Source organism: Ranitomeya imitator, chromosome 1 (genome assembly GCF_032444005.1).
Source record: "Ranitomeya imitator isolate aRanImi1 chromosome 1, aRanImi1.pri, whole genome shotgun sequence".
NCBI classification, from domain to species: domain Eukaryota; kingdom Metazoa; phylum Chordata; class Amphibia; order Anura; family Dendrobatidae; genus Ranitomeya; species Ranitomeya imitator.
Window position 1 is genome coordinate 1028680374 of NC_091282.1, and position 20035 is coordinate 1028700408.

At 42.8% G+C, this 20035-nt stretch overlaps 1 protein-coding gene across 1 annotated transcript in view; it reads right to left on the reverse strand.

Annotated features, from left to right (window-relative positions):
* The window catches only part of OTUD4 (OTU deubiquitinase 4), a 104924-nt gene that overhangs the window by 25629 nt on the left and 59260 nt on the right, over positions 1-20035 (reverse strand). Inside the window, exons 8-13 of the mRNA XM_069744023.1 lie at positions 13486-13543; positions 11489-11591; positions 8700-8764; positions 6216-6316; positions 1888-2009; positions 1636-1801 (exon numbers count right to left, since the gene is read on the reverse strand). Coding sequence (XP_069600124.1) covers positions 1636-1801; positions 1888-2009; positions 6216-6316; positions 8700-8764; positions 11489-11591; positions 13486-13543 — 615 coding nt within the window. The remainder of the gene's footprint in view (positions 1-1635; positions 1802-1887; positions 2010-6215; positions 6317-8699; positions 8765-11488; positions 11592-13485; positions 13544-20035) is intronic.

A 20035-nucleotide genomic window follows, 5' to 3' on the forward strand; every position in this document is an offset into this window, starting at 1 on the left:
ATATAACACAGTCGACATAGTATATAACACTGCCCACGTAGTATATAGCAGCCATATATTATATAGCACAGCCATATAGTATATAACACTGCCCATGTAGTATATAGCAGCCATGTAGTATATAACGCAGCCCACACAGTATCTAACACTGGCCACGTAATATATAGCAGCCACGCAGTATATAACACAGCCCACACAGTATATAAAACTGGCCACGTAGTATACAGCAGTGTGGGCACCATTTCCCTGTTAAAAAAAATAATTAAAATAAAAAATAGTTATATACTCACCCTCCGGCGTCCAGCGAAGCTCTGTTGATGCGCGCGCGGCTGCCACCAGCTTCCGTTCCCAGGATGCATTGTGAAATTACCCAGATGACGTAGCGGTCTCGCGAGACCACTAAGTCTTCTGGGTAATTTCACAATGCATCTCTGGAAATGGAAACTGGCGGCAGCCGCACGCGCCTCGGCGGACGACGAAAGGTGAGAATAGCAGGTTTTTTCATTTTTTTATTGTTTTTAACATTAGATCTTTTTACTATTGATCCTGCATAGGCAGCATCAATAGTAAAAAGATGGTCACACAGGGTTAATAGCAGTGTTAACGGAGTGCGTTACCCGCGGCATAACGCGGTCCGTTACCGCCGGCATTATCCCTGTGTGAGCGCTGACTGGAGGGGAGTATGGAGCAGGCTCCGGGCACTGACTGGATGGGAGTAGGGAGGGACTAATTCTCAGCCGGGCTGTGCCCGTCGCTGATTGGTCGCGGCAGCCAGGACAGGCAGCTGGCGAGACCAATCAGCGACGCGGTATTTCCATGATGTAAGTTGCAAACAGACAGACAGAAAGACGGAAGTACCCCTTAGACAATTATATAGTAGACTGTAAGTTGTCACATATACAGTATATAGCTGAGTGTGCCTTAACAGACCACCATTACATGTAGTGTAACAATCCCCAAATCATACTGCAGCACCCGTCATCAATGCATGATAATATTAGGTAAAGAATAGTTAATTACCCATAATGATGATTGGTCCTGCCTTTGCCTCAGCCATGTACCCGACGCGCGTTTCGCGTTCAAATTACGGCTTCCTGTGGATTTAATCATCTAGTGTTTTAAAAACCCATGTACTGTAGAAGTTGTACATTTTTTGCTTATAATTTGTTTTTGTGTTTTACTATTTTTTGTTGAAATAAAATTTTGGTGTAATTTTATTTTACTATTTGGATTCTATTTTCTCCTTGAGTAGGTATAGTGTACTGCCGTTGCCTAGGTTACCAGCCTCCTAAGAGTGGCTGGTTTAGTCAAAACCACACTGCTGGAACCAGTTTCAGTACCCATACGATTCTGCCATGCTGCAGAATCAAACCATGCCATGCCAACGGTCAATCTTGAGAAGGTTGCGAGGTAGAGGATTGGAGCAGTCCTGCAGATTGAAGATGACTGGAGACTCTTAGGAATGGTAAGGAAGCTCTCATGGTATGTGGCTGTCTGACACTGATGGACACTAGTGCTCAGAATGCCATCAGACATATCTAACATAGCCTACTGGGATCCCATAAACGTCCTAATGTACATAGCTTTTTTTTCTCTACACATCGTAATGCAAATATCGCAGTTATCACAGTTCACCTTCCAGGCACTTTCGGAGGAGTCCGGCTCCGTCCCTTGTTTTCGATTAGGGTAGCTTGATCTGAAGACATCCCATATGACTTGTTTGTGGAAGACTGGATGCGGGAGGATGGAGGCTGAGCTCTCACAGCTTTACTATAATTTTTTTGCCCTCTGTAATCCTTCTCTAAAGTTTTGAAGAAAAAAAAACATTGTAAAGCCCTCCTCTAGTATCTTTGCACAGAAAACCAGAACTGAGGCAGATATGGTTACCTATAGCACCACTAGGGCCACTTGCAAGGGTCTTCTTTATCTTCTTCCCTGCAACGGTGTTCCAGCCATCTGCGCTGGTGTTTAGGGGGATCGGCTTAAGATTCTTTAACTGAATATTATGTCTACAGAAAGCAAAAGGATAGAAAAGAAAAAAAAATTATATTAAAACACTAGAACTGTATCGCATCTACCTATACAAAACTGGAAACAATATCAACTGCAGCCCCCTTTTTCCAATTTTAGGGACATATATTGTGCTCTGTGGAATCTTATACAGGTACGATGGGGGTTTACCTATGCCTTTACCCAAGAGCATTACATTTAAAGGGTATGGATACATTAGGGCACAAATTCATTGTAGTTAAAGGAAACTGGTCACATACAAAAACGCTATTTACTTCCAGTTATGGTGGTAATCTGCAGGCAAATAGTGTTTAAACCATCCCTCGTTATCTTACTGGAGCAACGGCTACAGAGAGAAAATTAAGTTATATCCTCCCTGCAGCCGCTCGCTTCCAGGCATTGGGGTGGTGCAGGAGCTGTTAGTCACCTGTCACTACATAGTGAGTGCACTGTAATTACCCCCCAGCACATTGACAGTCAGCTCTGCGCACAGTGTGCAGCCACAATTACAGAGAACTCTGTGTAGTGAGCGCGGTTTGTTACTGCTCCTGTCATCGCCCTAATGCCTGGACATGAGCAGCTGCAGGGAGAATAACACTGGTAAAACCACCAGTCACCTGCAGATTACCACTATATCGGCAAGTAAATAGTATTTGGAGCTCACAGATTCCCTTTAAATATATGTATTTTGGTCTAAAAATTATTTTTGCAATTGGGTTTTATTAGAAATGTTTCAACTTTTGGCTTTTAAAAGGCAGTTAGGGAGTTTATAACTCAGTATTTTACACCAGTACATGTAAGCCAAAACCAGGAGTGGGTGATAAATCCCGAATTTATCTATTATACTTTTCCTCTGATTGTTGCCCTCTCCATTTTAGCTTACCAACTCTGCCAGGAGTCAACTCATTCAGCTAGCAGATAGTGTAATACAGAAGGTCTATAAAAGGTGCTTAGTGCAAATTTTGAAATGAATATTTTAGCAAAATAATACATGCGTTAAAAGAATAACCCGCTTAAATATATATTTCTTTTCATAAATCAATAGTGCGCATGAAAGTATAAAATAATGTACCATATCTTATCAGAGGAATCAACTTTTTTCTCCTGTTGGGACTTTTATTTCAGTCTCAATTTACAGGTTAAATGCGTCTTCAGTGAACAAATTGCCTCTGAAGGTGTAATAATCCTTTAACCCCTTTCACACAGGGACATTTTATGTTATGCGTTTGACAGAACCGTGGTGGCTTGTTTCTTGGAAGAGGAGTTAGGAGGGTATGTGCACACCTTGCGGATTCCATTGCGGATTTTTCTGCACCCTGCGTTTTACCTGCAGACTCACTGCGGAATATCTGCGGATTTCGCCTGCATTTTTACACCTGCGGATTCCAATTATGGAACAGGTGTAAAACGCTATGGAATCCGCACAAAGAATTGACATGCTGCGGAAAATAAACAATTCAGCATGTGCACTGCGGATTTGGTTTTCCATAGGTTTACATGGTACTGTACACCGCATGGAAAACTGCTGCGGGTCCGCAGCCAAATCCGCAACGTGTGCACATAGCTTTATAGTTTTTAATGGCAACATCAATTTAGCATGTGTGCTGGAAAGCAGGAAAAGGAAGTACAGGAAAAGAAAGTGCATCAAAAAAGCGCAATTCTGCAGACCTTCAGGTCAGAACAATTACAGTTGTTTTTTTTTCCATTTAAGCGGGGGAAAAAGACTGACATTTGAAAAAAATAAAATACCTGTGTCACCATTTTCCAAGAGGTTTCATTTTTTGGTTCATGGAGCAGTGTTAGGGCTTGTATTTTAAATTTTTGCGCAATGAGCTGACATTTTTAATGACACCATTTTAACATGTGTATTGTTTTTGAACGGGGTGAGTTAAACATATACCGTATATACTCGAGTATAAGCCGACCCGAGTATAAGCCGAGGCACCTAATTTTGCCACGAAAAACTGGGTAACCTTATTGACTCAAGTATAAGCCGGGTATCTATTGTAACCGACCCCTGTCCTGGTATGCATGGCTCCCCGGTCCCTGTCCTGGTATGCATGGCTCCCCGGTCCCTGTCCTGGTATGCATGGCTCCCCGGTCCCTGTCCTGGTATGCATGGCTCCCCGGTCCCTGTCCTGGTATGCATGGCTCCCCGGTCCCTGTCCTGGTATGCATGGCTCCCCGGTCCCTGTCCTGGTATGCATGGCTCCCCGGTCCCTGTCCTGGTATGCATGGCTCCCCGGTCCCTGTCCTGGTATGCATGGCTCCCCGGTCCCTGTCCTGGTATGCATGGCTCCCCGGTCCCTGTCCTGGTATGCATGGCTCCCCGGTCCCTGTCCTGGTATGCATGGCTCCCCGGTCCCTGTCCTGGTATGCATGGCTCCCCGGTCCCTATCCTAGTATGCATGGCTCCTTATCCCCTATCATTGTATGCATGTCGCCTCCTAGTGGACAGCTGCATAACACCCATGGTCCTGTGTCCCCCAATGAGGCGACAGAGTAAAAACAAACACCATACTCACCTTCCTGCGCGCCCTGATGCACGTCTCATTCAGGCGCCAGCAGCTCTTCCTGCAGAACGTTAATGTGGCCCCACTCATTAGGGCAGAGGTCCCCAACCTTTCTGACCTTGAGGGCCATATCCAGCTATGAAAGAGGGTCGTGAGCTACATTCAGCTTTGAGAGAGGGTCGCGAGCCACAACCAGCTCCTTCCCCACTCACAGTAGTGACACCGAGAGCCTCCATTACTGGTATAATGACAACCAAAGCTTTCCCACTGAAATCACACCAAGGCAGAATGTCAAGCTCCAAGGTCTCCTATCTCTCCCACATTCAGATCTGCTCTTCTATACAGGGCTACACACAAAAGTCACCAATTAGAGATCTGCTCTTAATAATTATTTACACCTGGTACTAATGCACCAAGCCGGCAAGCAGCCGCGAGCCACACATCACAGGCTCGCGAGCCACATGTGGCTCCCGAGCTACAGGTTGGAGACCCCTGCATTAGGGTAATGAATATTCACTCCACACCAATGGGATTGGAGAAGCATGCATATTCATTACCTTTATGAGCGGGGCCATATGATCACTTGGCCGGAAATTCTGCTGGTGCCGGAACCAACAAGATGCAGCAAGGGCGCGCAGGAAGGGGAGTAGGATGTCTTCTGGAAGCCGGCGGCTGCGGGTGTCACTGTGAGTGCTATAAGAGAAAGTGAATATTCATTTCTCTTTAGCAGCAGGCACAGTGACACCCGCAGCCGCCGGCTCCTGCCCCCTGTGACCTACTGCTCCGTCGCTCCCCCTCCGGGACACTTGACTCTTGTATAAGCCGAGGGTGGGTGGGGGGGGAGTTTTCAGCACACACACAAAAAAAAAAAAAGTGTTGAAAAACTCGGCTTATGCACGAGTATATACGGTAAGCATGCATGCATGCATAATAATTTATATTTCACTTTTTATTGCACTTGAACATGCAACTTTCACAGAAGTACCATCATGAGAGGCACAGGATTGGTCAGTAAGCCCTCGACTATCACGGCAACCCATCAATGCCCTGTGATTTGTGTCTCAGGGTTGTCGATGGGTGGTTAGAACAGTGACAGAAATAATTAACAGCTGCAAAGCTTCACACAAGTGTATAAAAAAATTGTTCAGAGTTTCAACCAGAAAACTCGGGTGATTTTTTTCTCGCTTATTCGATTGCAGTCTATATAGCATCAGTTTTTACTGCAGCAGCTATTAACATTTACAAGGCCATTCACAGTTTGTTATGTTACAGAATTGCAATGTGTCATTGAAAAAAAAAAAAACATGCCATGTTGTAGCTCAATGACAGATTTATTAGTTTTTTTGCGCACCCATAGACTTGAATGGGTGAATCTCAGGCGAATCTCATCCAATTTACAGAAGGTAGTGCATGCTGCAATTTTTTTTTTTTTTTAACACGCAGAGTTTGTCAGTAAAAAATAAATACATTTGCCCATCTGCACTGCACCACTGAATAACACTGGTCCAAGTGATGTCTGTTTTTCCATGGACAGCACTCAGATCAAAAATACGGTAGTGTGAATGATCCCTTAGAGGCAACATGATGGCTGAGTTTCTGAGCCTGCGCCAAATTCCAGGAGCTAGCATATGATATACCAATATGACGTGCATGGTAAGGGGTTAAATACAAAGATGTAAAAGGAAAACATACTTTTGCCCCAGTTCCTCCACAAAGACGACAGCCGGTGCGTTATCTGCTCCAACCTCCTGGATGTGCGCATTATAAAACGTCCCTCCGGGCTCCAAGCGAACCTGCAATCAGTAATGACCGGAATGGAGTAAAGAAGAACAGTGCAGCAGAGCATGCAGCAGAAAGAGCTCCCTAAAAACATCATTATTGGAGTCAAGTCATCCTTCATTGTGAGAAGAGGCACAGGCACATGATGGACACTACGGTGTCATGCATCAACTCATAAAAGCTTATAGTCATAATAATAATAAAGAAGAAAAAAAAATGCAGTACATTGCAGTACATTGGTCATGGACGCGATATACACAGGTCCTTCCTTACTGTTCCTTGTGACGCGAGATGTTCGGGACAAGTCGCACAAGAGGACTAGCGATGAAGAAAAACTTCTGAGTTACAATGACTGACGGCGTAGCTGATCAGGTCATGACGCTCATCACTCAACATCTCCATCCAAGAGCACAGGTAAAGAAGGACACTGCAGTATATCAGTGGGGGCTTAGAAGAACTGAGAAGGCAAAGATATTAACGGATCTAATAAATAGGAGGTGGTAAAGTATCTTTCCCAGCGGTTAGGCTACGTTCACAATTGCGTTGTGCGCCGCTGCGTCGGCGACGCAAGGCACAACGCAAATGAAAAGCATCAAAACGCACGCAAAAATGCTGCGGTTTGCGACGCATGCGTCGTTTTTTGCCGAAATTTGGACGCAAGAAAAATGCAACTTATTGCGTTTTCTTGGCCCGACGCTTGCGGCAAAAAAACCGCATGCGTCGCACAACGCATCACACAAAAACGCATGCGTCCCCCATGTTAAATATAGGGGCGCATGACGCATGTGTCGCCGCTGCGTCGCCCGACGCAAACACGCAAAACGCTAATGTGAACGTAGCCTTACTGGTATTTTCCTCTCCTTAAGATAATAAGTTCATATTTACTATATGATAAAAAGTTGTAGAAATTTCTCGTTTTCAGGATCTCTGCTTGTAGTCAGTGAATAGAAACCCTCAGTGGATATTTCCAGGCCTTGTCACAGTCATATTGTAAAATTCACGTCAAGTCTTACAGTGAGCTTAGCCCACATGCCCATCTCGTGGCCTGGACAGATCTTTAATTCCCACTCAATGAATTCAATTCCCATACAAGGAGCGAGGCCGTGCCTATCCAGTCGGCACCTGACCACATGGATGCAAATCACATACTTAAAGGGGTTTTTCCACAAACAAAATTACATTTTAATCAATACATCTTGGAATAATAATTTCCACAATTGGATGTGTTTAAATGATGTTCCTGTGCTGAGATAATCTTAAAAATGTGGTCCTGCTGTGTACTGTGTAATGGCCGTGTCTTACCGTACAGGAACATAGTCTGATCATACCACAGCTCCTGGGCAGGGGAGGAAGCAAAAGAGTACAGAAAGGGCAGGATGGGCAAACAGTTGATTTTTTCTGTGAGGTAAAACATTTTTCTGCCTGTTTCTAAAAAAGTTTTACTTCAAAGAAAGAACCCCTGCTGTCCTGTCTGTATACGCCTTTGCTCCCCCCGCCCAGGAGCTGTAGTGTGATCCAACCATGTAGGGGCACATTTATAAGATTATCTCAGCACAGGAACATTATATTTAAACATATCCAATTGTGGAAGCTATCAATATTCCAACATCTATTGATTAAAATGAACTTTTGTTCATAGGAAAACCCCATTACGGTCACGCACCTGCCACTCCCAGCATTGGAAAATCCTCACAGTGCACAGTGTGAAGATTCACAAGTCTGCAGTCACATGGATGGACTGCAGGCTTTAACCCCAAGGCTGGACTACCATTTTAAAGGGACTCTGTCACCTGGATTTGGAGGGAACAATCTTCAGCCATGGAGGCGGGGTTTTCGGGTGTTTGATACACCCTTTCCTTACCCGCTGGCTGCAATATTGGATTGAAGTTCATTCTCTGTCCTCTATAGTACATGCCTGCGCAAGGCAAGTTTGCACCTTGTGCAGGTGTGTACTACGGAGGACAGAGAATGAACTTCAATACAATAATGCAGTCAGCGGGTAAGGAAAGGGTGAATCAAACACCCGAAAACCCTGCCTCTATGGCTGAAAATTGTTCCCTCCAAATTCAGGTGACCGTCCCTTTAAGAAAATGTTAACCACTTTCTATTAAACAAATAACCCTTATGTTCTTTAAAACCAAACCCCAGCAACCACCAGATAGCACAGAATGCTACTTTATTCTTAAAAGATCGTCAGAATTTGTGTTTTTTTGTTGTTTTTTGTTTTGGGTCTGATGAACCATATTTTTCAGATAAACACCCCCCCCCCCCCCCCCCCCCAAAAAAAAAACATCAGTATAATGGCTCACATGTCATTTATATAACTTTTTGAAATAAAAGTATCTTTTTTTTTCCAGAATGAGTACAGCACTTTGAAATCATCACTTAGTAACTTACCTGACATTTGTCTCCAACAGAATACTGCATGCCGGCAGCGATGGAGAAGTCCAGCTTCTGCTGATCTACAACACAAGCACGACAACATTAGGTATAGGCATACTAATATACAATGATGATACAGTGACTGATCCAGTAAGGGACTGATCCAAGCACTATAAGAATACAATGTGCACACTGACTCACACATGACCTCATCATAGAGCGATGCACACAGGTCCTATCGTAGTTACACAGGCATGTCCCTCCCTCATATTTAGTCATCATCAGATCATAGATGCCAACTTGATAGTAAAGATAATGAAGGTGTAAGAACAAAATAGACTGGTAGAACAGTGAGAAATAGGAGGTGGATAGGAGGCACCCAACGCCTAAGCAAAAAGTGTGCGTCTCCCGTGCAATATCCAATAATGGCGCATGGAGTTTGGGAAGGTGCGCTCTTCTTTCCGGAAGGACTTTTTTCACTTTACTTTCTTCTACTGTTATATTATAGTTTGTGCTATTTGATATTTAACCTGAATACATTTATATTTCTGACAGCACCATATTCCGCAGCACTTTACGATTCAGAGTGGACATGGACAGACAATATCAGACATTTACAGAGTAACTCAAAATTGTACAGATATCAAGAGGAGTGAAAGCCGGATTACAATCCACAAGATCTAGGGGAAAACAAAAGGTAAAAAGTGCTTGTCATGTGTGGTCCAGCCATTAACATACTGTATTTTGCGGATTAGAAGACATCAGATTATAAGATGCACCCCAAATTTTGAGAAGGAAGAAAATAAAACAACTTTTTTTTAATAAAATGGTGGTGCCTCTTATAATCCATGCGTCTTATTGCTTACCAGGGGTGGTGGCTTCGGTGAAGCGGGGTCCCAGGGTCAGTGCTGGAGGAGGCAGGAGTGGAGCATTGGTATCTCATTTCCCGAGATCTTGGTGCCAAGATCTCCATCTGCGCATGCGCGCCCCCGGCAGCCATTTTCCCGGAGTCCACCGCATAGGAAACCATGTAAGTGCGGGGGCTCTGGACTTTCACAAAATGTTGGCAGAGCCCCCACAGCACCAAACACCCGCTCATCCCAGCCTGCAGCAACGCTCCACTGTTGCATCCTTCAGCAGCGACCCTGCTCCACGAGGGCCGGTAAGGTATATCCGCATTATAAGACGCACCTCCAGTTCCCTTCTAAATTGGGGGGGGGGGGCGGCGTCTTATAATCCGAAAAATATGGTAATTAATAGAAGCATTCAAATAATGCTGCATTAACCGGTCATCATGAAATATTATACTGCTATATATAGCAATTTATTAAAGAAGTTGTCCACTACTTCCTCAAATGAAAGTGCCCCATGTTAACTAAACTCCTCGGACCGGCACATCATGGGAATGCTGCGGCCAATCAGTGGTTGCCGATTGGATGTATTCCTCACACATCTATTGGAAGAAACCGTCTTGGACCTGGGAAGCGGATACGTTAACTGTAACTTATCAGCGGTCAATGATTGTTCAATTGCAGCATTCACTGCACATGCCCGCAAACAAAGCTCCAGTCAGGAAAGTGAATATACGCGAGTTCTACCATGGTCTTGTGTCATGCCAAGAGGAAAGCATCCTGAGACCCTTCATGTATTGACTAGCTTTTCATTCATGGAGTGGGATCACTCACAATTTTGCCTAAAGAACACTGCCATGAATAAAGAATGGGATCCAACATCCTTTAAGAGCAACTTCTCCAAGATATCCAGAAGCAATTTGTTGATTAAGGAGGTTTTTTTTTAGCAGCATGATAATAATAAATAATAATCTTTATTTTTATATAGCGCTAACATATTCCGCAGCGCTTTACATTTTGCACACATTATCATCACTGTCCCCGATGGGGCTCACAATCTAAATTCCCTATCAGTATGTCTTTGGAATGTGGGAGGAAATCGGAGTGCCCGGAGGAAACCCACGCAAACACGGAGAGAACATACAAACTCTTTGCAGATGTTGTCCTTGGTGGGGTTTGAACCCAGGACCCCAGCGCTGCAAGGCTGCAGTGCTAACCACTGCGCCACCGTGCCGCCCATGATGGAGGACAATGCCAAAAAAAGTAATAACCAAGTGGCTCAGTGAATAAAACATTGACATTATGGGTAAACAGCCAGGAAACTTTCCAGGCGTCAATAACATTGAGAACCTGTGGTCAATCCTCAAAAACTGGGAGGAGAAACAAAATCACAGAAATTGTGATAAACTCCAAGCACTGTTTAGGCATCATCAGATTGTCATCAGTCAGAATTTGGCCCAGAAGCTGATATCAGCATGTCAAGGAGAGTTGAAAAAGCCTTCAAAAATAAGGGTCAACGCTGTAAATATTGAGTCTTTGTATAAACTTTATGTATTAGTCAGTAAAAGTGTAAAAAAAAAACTTATGAAATTCTTTAAATTCTACTCCAGTAACCACAGAAACATCTGACTATAAGAGATAGAAAAACAAGCAGCAAAGTTTGTGGAAACAAATTTTTGCATCAGTCTCTAAACTTTTAGCCACGACTGTACTGCAGTTTTTGTTTAACATGAGGCTCAAACACTTCAGCATGGGTCGTCTAAGTAGTGGACAACCTCTGTTTGTTACACTGTGGGGAAAAACCCTACTATGGCACACGATCTGTGTTTCCAACTCTGCCCATACACAATTAGGCGGATAAAAACAGCACAAAAAACTTCACTTCATATAAACTCTTATTCTCCCAGTCTTGCTCCATTAGTGATGCAAGTCTAGATACACATATAGTTTTACCTCTTTGTGATTTCATCCAGACGTCATACTCCACATTTCTAAACACTCCCGGGTTAAGTGATCTGAGAACAGATGTGGGGATAGAAGACTTTCTTTGGGGAAACTGCAGAAACCACACAGAAAAGTGAGAGAGAAAAAAAACAGCCTCCCAAGACTAATCAACAATGTTGAGAATTGAGACTTGGTCTAATGTTAATCAGACTGACTTTATAATACATGAAATAAACACTTAAAAAAACATTAATAGGTGTAATACAAGAGATAACCCAATCACTATATATTATCAATATACAGTAAACAGAAGTCATCAAAGTCCATGTGAAAACATTTTTGGATTTGAAAAGTCCAAATGGAAAATATTTCCTTGTCAAAATACAATAATTGAAAATACAGCATCTGTATATGGCATACTGGTACATTTATATTAAAGAAGCACTCCTCCTCAAAGTTTTTATCCTCTTTATATATTGCACTCATCATATTATATAGCACTGTGTACTTACAATTGCTCAATTTGCTTTTCTACCCAGCTATTTTTTCTCTTTTCTATAAGGTCTATAACATCAAGTGATTAAAAACAGACCAGCTGAATCCTTCTAAGCTCTATGTAGAAACTGGGAGTCTATTTTCCGTGTATGAGTCATAAATCACAGCAAAAGTCTCTGGCAGGGGGAGGAGGAAGCAGCAGGTTCAGGAGTGGATGATGGAAAAGATAAATGCAGGAACAAGAAACTTCCTGATTACACAGAGCAGAGAAAAGTGAATTAGCTGGGTAGAAAGGCAAAATGAGCAATTGTAAGTACACAGTGCTATATAATATGACGACAAGACAAGCTGAATCCATCGATGGATCACTTAGATAACTGGGTGCAGCCATTCTGATACAATCAGAGCTTTTAGACTTAGACTGAAGCAGAGCTGAGGAAGCTGCCTCCTCCCACACCAGTCTCTGCATATACAATGTCCATACACAGTGAGCTGCTTAGTTGCAGGACTAGTCCAGTAATGTTACTCATCGTGATAGATCCTTCATAGTTCGTAAACAACAGCACGTACTTTGACAAGCGACACATCGCTGAATTGTGTGTTTTAACCTCTATCTCCTGCTGTCTTCAGATTACATAGTAAAAACCTGCTGAGAGATTCTCTTTGAGGATAAAAACCTTTAGGCTGTGTGCACACGTTGCGTTTTTTTCCGATAAAAACGCTATAAAAACGCAAAAAAAAAAAAAAATACAATAAGCATCCCATCATTTAGAATGAATTCTGCATGTTTTGTGCACATGATGCGTTTTTTTTCCCGCAAAAAAAAACGCATTGCGGTAAAAACCGCAGCATGTTCATTAATTTTGCGGGGTTTTTTTTTTGAGGATTTCCCACTACAAAATGCATTGGGAAGTGTTCGGAAAAAAACGCGGCAAAAACGCATGCGGTTTTCTTGCGGATTTCTTGCAGAAAATGTCCGTTTTTTTTCTCAGGAATTTTCTGCGAGAAATCCTGAACGTGTGCACATAGCCTTATGGTAGTGATGCCTTAAAAAGAACTCTACAGATGGTTCTGGCAGCATAAGTCAGGCACTGGCTTTTTCAGAGATAACATACTAATAAAAGCTGGTCAGAGACTGTGAATCTCTAATGACTAGTCCAAGAGGAAGGTTCCTGGTGGCTTCTCTCCCTGCCCTGCTTCCCCATGACTGAAAAGTCTCTCCGTAAGAGTAGGAAAAGTCTGGTCAGTCATAGAATGTGGTGGGGAGAAGTCACTCGTGTCTGGTTTTGTTATAAAATCGGGTTGCCGACAGTAAGGTCTGAGCATTAGATTTAGGGCTCCATCACATGGGGAGACATTTTGTATATGGGCACTCAAACTTTTAAAGGACTTACCAATTTTCCAGAGTGGGCACGAATAAGCACTCGGTTTCTGTAGGTCCCATTCACCATTTTTAATTTCTAAAGTGATTTGCACATAAAGAGCCAATAGTAACATATCCCATAACATACCTTGCCATCCTTGTGAGATTTAAACCCATTCATATTCACAAAATTCAGATTATTACTCCTGCAACAATTAGGAAAAGTTCTAATAAATACCACTGTGCAATGAGCCTCAAGCAGATTTGTTTCATTTCAATAAAACAATCATCACTTACTCCTTATCAAAATCAGGTGAGGGGAATCTAAAGGACATCTCAATGAGGCCTAACATAATGACAAGTGTATAAAATGGTCAGTGATTGATAACATTGTATTCTTCTCATTAAGGCTATGTGCACACGTTGCGGATTTGGCTGCGGATCCACAGTAGTTTTCCATGCGTTGTACAGTACCATGTAAACCTATGGAAACAAAATCCGCAGTGCACATGCTGCAGAAAATTCAGAGAGGAAACGCTGCGGTTTATTTTCCGCAGCATGTCAATTCTTTGTGCGGAAGCCGCAGCGTTTTACACCTGCTCTGTAATAGGAATCCGCAGATGTAAAACAGCAGGTGAAATCCGCACAAAAACTGCACTAAATCCACGGTGAATCCGCAGGTAAAACGCAGGGTGTTTTACCTGCGGATTCTGCGGAATCTGTGCAGAGAAATCCGCAATGGAATCCGCAACGTGTGCAAATACCCTTACTCTGCTATTAACCCCTTTACCCCCAAGGGTGGTTTGCACGTTAATGACCAGGCCAATTTTTACAATTCTGACCACTGTCCCTTTATGAGGTTATAACTCTGGAACGCTTCAACGGATCCCAGTGATTCTGACACTGTTTTCTCGTGACATAGTGTACTTCATGATAGTGGTAAAATTTGATATTACATGCGCTTATTTGTGAAAAAAACGGAAATTTGGCGAGAATTTTGAAAATTTCGCAATTTTCCAACTTTGAATTTTATGCAATTAAATCACAGAGATATGTCACACAAAATACTTAATAAGTAACATTTCCCACATGTAAACTTTACATCAGCACAATTTTGGAACCAAAATTTTTTTTTTTTTTTAGGGAGTTATAAGGGTTAAAAGTTGACCAGCAATTTCTCATTTTTACAACACCATTTTTTTTAGGGACCACATCTCATTTGAAGTCATTTTGAGGGGTCTATATGATAGAAAATAACGAAGTGTGACACCATTCTAAAAACTGCACCCCTGAAGGTGCTCAAAACCACATTCAAGAAGTTTATAAACCATTCAGGTATTTCACAGGAATTTTGGGAATGTTTAAATAAAAATGAACATTTAACTTTTTTTCACAAAAAATTAACTTCAGCTCCAATTTGTTTTATTTTACCAAGGGTAACAGGAGAAATTGGACCCGTTTGGAGAGCCCCTGATGTGCCTAAACATTGAAACCCCCACAAGTGACACCATTTTGGAAAGTAGACCCCCTAAGGAACTTATCTAGAGGTGTGGTGAGCACTTTGACCCACCAAGTGCTTCATAGAAGTTTATAATGCAGAACCGTAAAAATAAAAAATCATATTTTTTCACAAAAATAATTTTTTAGCCCCCAGTTTTGTATTTTCCCAAGGGTAACAGGAGAAATTGGACCCCAAAGTTGTTGTCCAATGTGTCCTGAGTACGCTGATACCCCATATGTTGGGCTAAACCCCTGTTTGGGCACATGGGAGAGCTCGGAAGGGAAGAACCACTGTTTTACTTTTTCAATGCAGAATTAGCTGGAATTGAGATCGGACGCCATGTCGCATTTGGAGAGCCCCTGATGTGCCTAAACAGTGGAAACCCCCCCATTTATAAGTGAAACACTAACCCACACACACCCCTAACCCTAATCTCAACAGTAACCCTAAACACAACCCTAACCCTGACACACCCCTAACCCTAATCCCAACCGTAAATGTAATCCAAACCTTAACCCTAACTTTAGCCCCAACCCTAACTTTAGCCCCAACCCTAACTGTAGCCTTAACCCTAGCCCCAACCCTAACCCTAGCCCTAACGGGAAAATGGAAATAAATACATTTTTTAAAATTTTTTAGAGGGGTTTGATTTACTTTTATAGCGGGTTTTTTAGTGGATTTTTATGATTGGCAGCCGTCACACACTGAAAGACGCTTTTTATTGCAAAAAAATATTTTTTGCGTTACCACATTTTGAGAGCTATAATTTTTCCATATTTTGGTCCACAGAGTCATGTGAGGTCTTGTTTTTTGCGGGACGAGCTGACGTTTTTATTGGTAACATTTTCGGGCACGTGACAATTTTTGATCGCTTTTTATTCCGATTTTTGTGAGGCAGAATGACCGAAAACCAGCTATTCATGAATTTCTTTGGGGGGAGGCGTTTATACCGTTCCGCGTTTGGTAAAATTGATAAAGTAGTTTTATTCTTCGGGTCAGTACGATTACAGCGATACCTCATTTATATAATTTTTTTTATGTTCTGGCGCTTTTATACGATAAAAACTTTTATAGAAAAAATAATTATTTTTGCATCGCTTTATTCTGAGGACTATAACTTTTTTATTTTTTCGCTGATGATGCTGTATGGCGGCTCGTTTTTTGCGGGACAAGATGTCGTTTTCAGCGGTACCATGGTTATTTATATCCGTCTTTTTGATCGCGTGTTATTCCACTTTGTTTGGCGGTATGATAATAAAGCGTTTTCTGCCTCTTTTTTACCGCGTTCACTGAAGGGGTTAACTAGCGGGACAGTTTTATAGGTGGGGTCGTTATGGACGTGGCGATACTAAATGTGTACTTTTATTGTTTTTTTTTTTTTATTTAGATAAAGAAATGTATTTATAGGGGCAATATATATATTTTTTTTTGGGGGGGGGGGGGGGGATTTTTTTTAAATTTTTTTTTTTTTTTTTTTTACACGTGAAAATTCTTTTTTTTTTACACTATAAAATTGCCCGAGGGGGCGGGAATCATGTTATAGTGTTAGATCGCTGATCTGACACTTTGCTGTGCACTGTGTCAGATCACCGATCTGACATGCACAGCTCCAGGCTTCACAGTGCCTCCCTCCCTACAGGACCCGGATGTCACAGCCATTTTGGATCCGGTGCCTGCAGCAAGGAAGGAGGTAAGAGACCCTCGGGGGGCTCAGGGAAGCACGCAGGGAGCCCCCTACCTGCGCGATGCTTTTCTGTACTGCCGGCACACCGCGATCATGTTTGATCGCGGTGTGCCGGGGGTTAATGTGCCAGGAGCGGTCCGTGACCACTCCTGCCACATAGCGCCGGATGTCAGCTGCGATAGGCAGCTAACACCCGGCCGCGATCGGCTGCGCTCCCCCCGTGAGCGCGGCCGATCGCTATGATGTACTATCCCGTCGGTGGTCATACGGGCCCACCCCACCTCGACGGGATAGTACGTCATATGTCAGAAAGGGGTTAAAGAACTTGTCCCCTCTCATAAAACTATGTGTGCAGACAAAAAGCAGAGACTGGGGCAGCAGCAGACAATGAGCAATTGATCCGGGGAAGGAAAGTAACAGTATTTTATTAACACACCTTAAAGAACAGAGTTCTCAAAGTGAACAACCCCCTTTAAGTCCATGTATTCTACATTTAAGAATACTAATGCACCTCTTATGAAACAGATGAACTTTACACAATGGCTAATAAAAGTGGAAAAAAAACAAAAAGGATCAATTACACTGTGTGCAGAATTATTAGGCGAGTTGTATTTTGATCACGATACTTTTTATACATGTTGTCCTTCTCCAAGCTGTTCAGGCTTGAGAGCCAACTACCAATTAAGTAAATCAGGTGATGTACATCTCTAATGAGGAGGGGTGTTGTCTAATGACATCAAAACCCTATATAAGGTGTGCTTAGTTATTAGCCAACTTCCTTTCCTTTGGCAAAATGGGTCAGAAGAGAGATTTCATGGGCTCTGAAAAGTCCAAAATTGTGAGATGTCTTGCAGAGGGATGCAGCAGTCTTGAAATTGCCAAATGTTTGAAGCGTGATCACCGAACAATCAAGCGTTTCATGGCAAAAAGCCAACAGGGTCGCAAAAAGCGTGTTGGGCAAAAAAGGCGCAAAATAACTGCCCATGAATTGAGGAAAATCAAGTGTGAAGCTGCCAAGATGCCATTTGCCACCAGTTTAGCCATATTTCAGAGCGGCAATGTTACTGGAGTAACAAAAAGCACAAGGTGTGCCATACTCAGGGACATGGCCAAGGTAAGGAAGGCTGAAAAACGACCATCTTTGAACAAGAAACATAAGGTAAAACGTCAAGACTGGGCCAAGAAATAGCTTAAGACTGACTTTTCAAGGGTTTTATGGACTGATGAAAAGAGAGGGACTCTTGATGGGCCAGATGGATGGGCCAGAGGCTGGATCAGTAAAGGGCAGAGAGCTCCACTACGACGCCAGCAAGGTGGAGGTGGGGTACTGGCATGGGCTGGCATCATCAAAGATGAACTTGTGGGACCTTTTTGGGTTGAGGATCAAGTGAAGCTCAACTCCCAGACCTACTGCCAGTTTCTGGAAGACAACTTCTTCAAGCAGTGGTACAGGAAGAAGTCGGTATCGTTCAAGAAAAACAAGATTTTCTTTCAGGACAATTCTCCATCACATGCCTCCAACTACTCCACAGTGTGGCTGGCCAGTAAAATTCACAAAGAAGAAAAAAATAATGATATGGCCCCCTTGTTTGCCTGATCTGAACCCCATAGAGAACCTGTGGTCCCTCATAAAATGTGAGATCTACAGGGAGGGAAAACAGTCCACCTCTCGGAACAGTGTCTGGGAGGCTGTGGTGGCTGCTGTATGCAATGTTCATCGTAAACAGATCAAGCAACTGACAATCTATGGATGGAAGGCTGCTGAGTGTCATCATAAACAAAGGTGGCTATATTGGTCGCAAATTTTAGGGGGTTTTGTTTTTGCATGTCAGAAATGTTTATTTCTAAATTTTGTGCAGATATATTGGTTTACATGGTGAAAATAAACAAGTGAGATGGGAATATATTTGGTTTTTATTAAGGTGTCTAATAATTCTGCACAGTAATAGTTACCTGCACAGTAATAGATACCTGCACAAACAGATATCCTCCCAAGATTGCCAAATGTAAAAAAAATCCCACTCCAACTTCCAAAAATATTAAGCTTTGATAGTTATGAGTCTTTTGGATTGAGAACATGGTTGTTGATCAAGAATAAAAATAATGCTCTAAAAGACAACTTGCCTAATAATTCGGCACACAGTGTATGTGTACAAAATTATATATATATATATATCTGTAGAATGTAAGCCCGCAAGGGCAGGGTCCTCACCCCTCTGTATCAGTCCGTCATTGTTAGTTTGTTTACTGTATGTGATATTTGTAACTTGTATGCAACCCCTTCTCATGTACAGCACCATGGAATCAATGGTGCTATATAAATAAATAATAATAAATAATAATAATAATAATTATTACATATATATATATATATATATATATATATATATATATATATATATATATTTTTTTTTTTTAGTTCATAAGTAAGAAGATCTTAAATAACTTTTCAAAAATCATCCGTCGCAGATTGTGCAAAACTGATGCGACGGATTCGTTTTTCGACGGATCCGACTGGTGGATCTGACTAATTGATCGGAGCATGCCCAGTTAAAAAAAACGGAATCCGTCGCCGGATTCCGTCATTTGACGGATCCGGCACCATAGGCTTCCAGTCTTAGCAAACGAAGGACGGCGACGGACGGCACTGTCCGTTTATTTGCTGTACACAAATAACGTTACATTGTCTATTGTTTCCGGACGCCGGACAAACAATTTGACGGATCCGGCGAAAAACGGATGAAACGTGAGGCCATCTGTCACAATCAATCGCTAAGGCTGGTTCCACATTTGCGGACAAGGGCTTTGTGGAGGGCTGCGTAGTTCCTCCGTTAAGCCCCGCCCACTGCCGCACCTCTTCCTTCAGCTCTGCCTACATCAATATGCGTCCTGTGTACCCTATCTTTAACACTGGGTATGCAGGCCATGCAGAGGTTTCTGCATGCGTCGTTTTGTTGCTGAGCCAACCTGCGTCGAACGCAACATGTTGCATTTTGCTGCGGTTGTCTCGGCAGGGCCGGCTTCAGGTTTTTGAGGGCCCCGGGCGAAAGAGTCTCAGTGGGCCCCCCCCCCCCCCCTTTAACACATACCACGATTCATGATGCCCAGATACAGCAGAGAAATATAGGTATAGTCCAATGCCATAATTCACTTCTTACATGAGTGATAGCTATTGTAAATTCTGCAGTGAATATATACAGGACAGGAGGAGTGGTACTGTGCGGTGTATATATACAGGGGAGAGGTACTGTGCGGTGTATATACTTCAACAGCCGCCCAGCCCAATAAATATATATATATATATATCAGCTGCAGCCGCCCAGCCCATGGCCGCCCCCCCAGGTCACCCAGACTGTCAGAATATACAGCGATATAGCATGGCACTCACTCAGGTGCCGGTAGCAGCTCCTCCAGTCCGGAATCTGCCTGTGCCTGATTAGTTCAGCACTGCACACAGCCAGGAGAGCAGAGCAGGAGAACTCTCCGCCCACAATGTCACGCTGGCTGTGTCCT